Here is a 6405-nt window from a genome sequence, read left to right on the forward strand (position 1 = left end):
CAGTGTGTCAGACAGAAACAATAATATCAAATTCAACTTCAGACTTGTATAAATTACTTCATATTTCCAAAATACAATCCATTCCACACATAAATGTGTAACTATTTTGTCCCTGTGTTATTTAAATCTATCACAGATTAAGAACAGTTAGAGCCAATCTTTAGTGTGTAGCAGTGGTGATGGCGAGGTTAAAATGTCACTTATGACTTCATTTTCCACATGACAACAACTTCTCATAGTGTATACACAAAACTAAACAGCCTATACAAATTACATAGCCACACAACCCAAACATGACAGCCAACATGACTAATAATTCTGAATAACTGGGTGAGTTCAAAGGTCAAAATCAGAGTTTATTATACAACCTTTGATCTATTGTGTGTCAGGACAGGTGTGTGTATCACCCAGACTATGATCTCAGCTGAGAAACACACACGAAGAACACTTCACAGAGACATCATGTTCAGGTAAGAACCTCTTCCAGTACTTTCAGGGGAAAACCACTGCCATATAGTACACGTTACATCAGAACACAGTGAATCAGTTGTCAGTTAATCAGGTTAATAATCATCAATAGTCAGTTGATCATCATGTCTCTCTTCCTCTCAGAATTTCTGTGTTGATCTGCATCTCTCTACTGGTTTATGGCAACTCAGCCAAGCCATACAAGTCCTGGGTACGTACTGTAGACTGCATAAATATAACATTACTTCAATGTATGTACTCGCCTCCCTTAAGTGTACTATGTACTATTATTCTCCTATGTACCAGTCTTCTGTTCTCGCTCTTGCAGGATAAAGTGGCTGAGTATGCAGTCCAGGAGACTCTGATGTGAGTCCTCTCTGTTCTGTTATCTTTCGGTTCATATATAATAAAATATGCAGACCTGTGCAGAAAATGTGTATCAGCCTAAAGCCGGGATGCAAGCCAATCGCACTTTGTCGACAACGCGCCGTTTACCTTGAATGTGATTTCCACAAACGCGGTAACATTGTCCACAGCATTATACAGATTGAATCCCGGTCTGTGTTTCCCTCCCTCCACCCAGTAATAATGCTTCACTGTTCACTCCCTCTTTAGGTCTGAAAAGGAGAGGGTGATGTTTGATCTGGGGCTGAAGCAGGTGGAGGCTCCTGAAGACATGGACATCACTAACAATGACATCCACCCTGTCATGGCCATCTGGAAGAACATGAGAGGGGGAGGTGGGAAGAGACAGAAGGTAGAAAAAGAGGTAGTCCAAGGCAGATACTCCACAACCGAGGAGGACATGGACCATCTATACCACCCATCCATGGAGCAGACCCACGAGGCTGACCTGGCCAGAGCCCGATCTCAGCCAGAGGACACCTTCGTTCGGATGGCCATCCAGACAGAGCCCCTTGAGGAGGATAACACCAAGTACTACCAGGAGGCTGGGATAGATCTAGATAACATCTCTCATCTCTTCTCAGGCCAGGTGGATCCACGGCACCCTGAAGAGGACTGGGACGAACTCTACCATCCAGAGATGAAAAGGGGAGACGGGCAGTACCAAGTGGACGTGCCTCACCAGGGGGAGCTAGCTGCTGTAGGGGCAGAGGTGAAGGGTCATAGTGAGCCAGAGGAAGACAGGGATGACCTCTACCATGGTGACCTGCCTGTACCTGTACCTGGCCAGGACAGGCAGCAGTCTGCCGATCGGCCCTCTCAGAGGATGTACAGAGAACCAGAAGAGGACCTGGATGACCTCTATCATCATTAATTAAACACCTAAGACCCATGATATCTGCCCCCTAACTGACTGTCAACTCTACAGTCAGATACAGCTCTACTGCATCCAATCAAATACAGTTAAAAGCTGTACATACAGCAATGGGTTAAATGCACATCGGAGTGACTCTATAGAAGTCTATAAACTAACACTGTATGGATCTAACCGTTTATTATGTTTAATAACCAGTACTGTATAAGTTGATCTTCTAAAACATTAAAGACACTTGTAACCTCTACTGTAATGTGTCTGTCTTACATCTACTTAATCATTCACATGGAATACGAATAGAAAAATCACTATTGTTTATTTACAATTGATACATTGCATATTCGATTTCAGACGGATCGTGACATCAACATAATATATATTTTTAAAGAAAATCTAGATGTTTCTCAGAAACATGCAAACTCAAATTCTTAGGTAATTTGTTAGGCAATGCGAAATTTGGTTGTGCCCCGTCGATAACATTCATTGTGTGTGTCAATCTAGTAGTTCACCCGGGATGACTCCCTTCTTCAGTATCAGGCACCCATAGAGCGCTGTCTCCCTGTTTATATAGAGAGAGAGACACAGTAAACACACACACAAAACTAGAGAGATACCTAGTCAGTTAGTTGCACATCTGAATGAATTCAACCGAAATGTGTCTTCCACCATTTAACCCAACCCCTCCGAATCAGAGCGGTGCAGGGGGCTTCCTTAATCGTCGTCATCGGCAGCCTGGGAGCAGTTGTTGTTGGGGGTTAACTGCCTTGCTCAAGGGCAGAACGGCCAATTTCTCCACCTTGCCAGCTCGGGATTCGAACCAGCGACCTTTCGGTCACTGGCCCAACGCTGTTAACCGCTAGGTTACCTGCCGCCCCACTTATCTACACTGATGCATGACGTGCCCACACGCACACACAAAGAGAGAAAAACCTGTATCTCACCCAGTTGCTACAACAGCAAAGGCTTTCTTGGCTCGTTCATAGAATGCAAATCTCTCCACCTTCTCTAGAGGAGCCTGGACACAGAACACACAATAACTTTACTCAACATATAAGTATGTGTGTGTGTGCGCATGCGTTCACCCCTATCCACTCACCTGTACCCCAGCATGTGCCAGCTTCTGTCTGAAGATGTCCCATACAGGAGTGGCTAGTCCCCTTTTTTTGTCACTGTCCACCAACTCCATCACGGCAGCCTACACACGTACATGCACACAAAACAATTGGTCACTGTCCAGCTAGCTCTCCAGATGTGACATATTGACATTTCCAGTTGCTGGGGACCTACCGGGCTGAGGACGTAGGTATCCAGGGGCAATAACTTCAAAATGGCCTCCAAAAGCTCAGCAGCCCCTAGACCTGCGGGAAAATCACAGAGACTGACCATATAATACAATACAACACACTCTTTAATTAGGGCCAGTATCGGGACACTCGTTAGTATCGTGGCAACACTGGCAAGGAAACAAAACACGAAGGAAAACAGCCCTAATGTTGGAAACAAACAATTATTTGTGGTCATCCAGACAAAGTGGGTGGGGTTATATCCTACCTGTTTGGCCCTGTCCGGGGGTTTCATCGGATGGGGCCACAGTGTCTCCTGACCCCTCCTGTCTCAGCCTCCAGTATTTATGCTGCAGTAGTTTATGTGTCGGGGGGCTAGGGTCAGTCTGTCACATCTGGAGTATTTCTCTTGTCTTTTCCGGTGTCCTGTGTGAATTTAAATATGCTCTCTCTAATTCTCTCTTTCTTTCTCTCTCTCGGAGGACCTGAGCCCTAGGACCATGCCTCAGGACTACCTGGCTTGATGACTCCTTGCTGTCCCCAGTTCACCTGGCCGTGCTGCTGCTCCAGTTCCAACTGTTCTGCCTGCAGCTATGGAACCCTGACCTGTTCACCGGACGTGCTACCTGTCCCAGACCTGTTGTCCCAGACCTGCTGGAACCCTGACCTATTCACCGGACGTGCTACCTGTCCCAGACCTGCTGTTTTCAACTCTCTAGAGACAGCAGGAGCGGTAGAGATACTCTCAAAGATCGGCTATGAAAAAGCCAACTGACACTTACTCTTGTGTTGCTGACTTGTTGCACCCTCGACAACTACTATGATTATTATTATTATTTGACAATGCTGGTCATTTATGAACATTTGAACATCTAGGCCATGTGCTGTTATAATCTCCACCCGGCACAGCCAGAAGAGGACTGGCCACCCCTCATAGCCTGGTTCCTCTCTAGGTTTCTTCCTAGGTTTTGGCCTTTCTAGGGAGTTTTTCCTAGCCACCGTGCTTCTACACCTGCATTGCTTGCTGTTTGGGGTTTTAGGCTGGGTTTCTGTACAGCACTTTGAGATATCAGCTGATGTAAGAAGGGCTATATAAATACATTTGATTTGATTTATTTTCCATGCTACAGCAAACAATATTTTACATACATTGTGTTTTCATTTTTGCCAGGGAAAAATATAAGTATACTACATACCGGTACTACACCACATAAGTATCCGGAGTGTTTTTTCTGTTCCCCTGGTTAAGTAAAGGTTAACTATACACCTACCATCAGCTCGGTTAAGTAAAGGTTAACTATACACCTACCATCAGCTCGGATCTCAATGGGACCGCAGGTGCAGGTGGAGGAGGTAGGGAAGTTTGTATCAGCCAGAACTGTAACAAGACAATGAATTCAAATATATCAATGTAATCTTTTTATTGTCCTTGTTTGAGACTTCAATCTGTAACCAGGAGTTTGAGTTGAGAGATGAGTTGACACATTTTTTTTTTTTAAACAGAAGTTGCCAGATTGATTGGATGGGGGATAAACTAAAACTGTAATGTCTTCTATTGACTATTGCATTTCACCTCGCTTAGGTGGTATAAACCTACAGCCTAGGTTTGAGGAGTTTAGAAACAAAAGCCAATAGTGGAGGTGCATAAAGATGGCGGCCTCTCATGCACTTACCACAAATTCCTAGTTTTTAATAAGTTAGCCATATTGTACATTGCTCTCGTTACCCTTTTTTGTATGGACATTAGCAGATATCACGTGCTGTAGTTTAAAAACTCAGTGTGGATAGTGCTAAAACAATGATGTCATATTTGAATTTTGCCATCTTTATGCACATTCACCATTACATCAGTTGTTAGAACGCATTAGATTGAAGATAACAGTCAGTCAGATTAGGCTACAGGTAAAACATATATAATTAACACTGACTATTGGGAAACACAAGCACTTCTTACCTCTAAATCGCCAAGCTATTCATGTTGAATAAATTTGTGTGTTATTTTGATCTAAGGTAGCAGCTAAATTGTTCAGTTCACAGCTTGCCTACATTATGCCTAGGCTATTGCAGACTATCCAAAATAAGATGTAGGCCTATCAGGAGCTAAAGGCTACCTGCATATATCTAAGAAAACCATGGCAAAGTTGAATTACAATAATAAACCCAGATTTTAGTCTGTAGCCTATGCCTATTGAAATGACAGGTCAATCTCGCAAATGGGCCATTTATAAATGTTTGCAGTCTTAACATCTGGCACATAATAATGGCAGAATTGCCAGAAATAGCCTAACATTCGGTTTTTTTTAATTTTTATTCATCCAAGTGTTTCTTGCTCAGAGATTTGGACATCCTCTGTCCAACTTTCATCACTCAAACTCCTGTCGGATTTATCTATAGTGCGCAAAAGAGATGCATTTACAATTATAAAACCGGTTTCGAGCCCTGAATGCTGCTTGGCTAAAAGCTGTGGTATATCAGACCGTATACCATGGGTATAACAAAACAAAAGTTACTGTTCTAATTACGTTGGTAACCAGTTTAAGCAATAAGGCACCCTGGGGTTTGTGGTATCTGGCCATTACACCCGGGCTAACGGCTGTATAGAGGCACTCTGCATTGCGTCACGCTTAAGAACAGCCCTTATGGATGTCGATTTAACTCGTTTGACTGCAATGATTAAGCAATAAGGCACAAGGGGTAAGGCATGTGGCCAACGACTTAAATCGTCATCCATTGACGGAAAATGATCTGGCGAGTTTAACCCGGCCAATTATCTTTTCTCTTGCGACATATTCAAATGTCTTTATTATGACATGTCATAGTTCACAATAATTCATATTTTGATGAACAGAATTTTGCGTCTAACGTCGTTACAAGTTTGGTCGAGATTACTTCTTAATTGTCTCGATAACGTTATGGGGAAAAGGGTTTATTGTATACACGTGTCCGCTCCTCTCTTGCTGTCGAAACAACTAGTTGGGTTCGTTTTCAGACCTTTTGCGCGGGTTGAGCAGTCATTGTCTTAGAACTTGTAGCGGTACCTGGCAACCCTGATCGGCACACTGCTTTGTTTGAATTACAGTGCTTTGCGATTTCGACGCATGCCTCGGAGCTCCGGTATCAAACATTAACATCACTGCTGACAACAAGATCCATCAAACAGATGACGTTCACAGACCTTCACTGAACCAGCAAGTTAATGTTCGCTCTTACGAGCGTAGCTAGCTGATTTATTTACCCAGTTCGTCTCCGTGGCCCATCTTGGCCAGAGCATACAGCAGCTCTGGCGACAGAATGGACGGTATTCCTTTTAGAATAACCATAGTAGCAGGTTCGATAACACAGGCACTTCACAGAAGGAAAAAGACGACCAGGAAG

General features: G+C 43.6%; 2 protein-coding genes across 3 annotated transcripts; one reads left to right on the top strand and one right to left on the bottom strand.

Annotated features, from left to right (window-relative positions):
* The first annotated feature begins 344 nt into the window (after positions 1 to 344).
* si:ch211-217g15.3 (uncharacterized) lies at positions 345 to 1994 on the top strand. Of its 2 annotated transcripts, XM_014154378.3 has the most exons (4): positions 351 to 470; positions 613 to 679; positions 797 to 834; positions 1084 to 1994. In XM_014154378.3, exons 1-4 carry the CDS (start codon positions 415 to 417, stop codon positions 1745 to 1747), a joined length of 825 nt encoding a protein of 274 aa, XP_014009853.2. In that variant the 5' UTR covers positions 351 to 414; the 3' UTR covers positions 1748 to 1994. The 2 variants fall into 2 exon arrangements, with proteins under 2 accessions (XP_045556616.2, XP_014009853.2); XM_045700660.2 differs by having other exon boundaries at positions 345 to 470; positions 613 to 834.
* Positions 1995 to 2089: 95 nt separating this feature from the next.
* Positions 2090 to 6405, bottom strand: fuom (fucose mutarotase; the record flags this gene model as incomplete). The annotated part of the gene is given in 6 exon segments (NM_001165267.1): positions 2090 to 2306; positions 2689 to 2762; positions 2844 to 2942; positions 3035 to 3105; positions 4340 to 4408; positions 6266 to 6405. Coding segments are annotated over 6 exon segments (465 nt in total). The 3' UTR covers positions 2090 to 2239.

The sequence above is a fragment of the Salmo salar genome, chromosome 18 (assembly GCF_965601325.2).
Source record: "Salmo salar chromosome 18, fSalSal1, whole genome shotgun sequence".
Taxonomy (NCBI): domain Eukaryota; kingdom Metazoa; phylum Chordata; class Actinopteri; order Salmoniformes; family Salmonidae; genus Salmo; species Salmo salar.

Excerpts from the sequence above, each read along its gene's own strand:
- si:ch211-217g15.3 (XM_045700660.2), top strand. The coding sequence starts at position 415 with ATGATCTCAGCTGAGAAACACACACGAAGAACACTTCACAGAGACATC. Across the intron at positions 471-612 it reads CACAGAGACATCATGTTCAG|AATTTCTGTGTTGATCTGCA; the intron begins GTAAGAACCTCT and ends TCTTCCTCTCAG. Across the intron at positions 835-1,083 it reads GCAGTCCAGGAGACTCTGAT|GTCTGAAAAGGAGAGGGTGA; the intron begins GTGAGTCCTCTC and ends CTCCCTCTTTAG.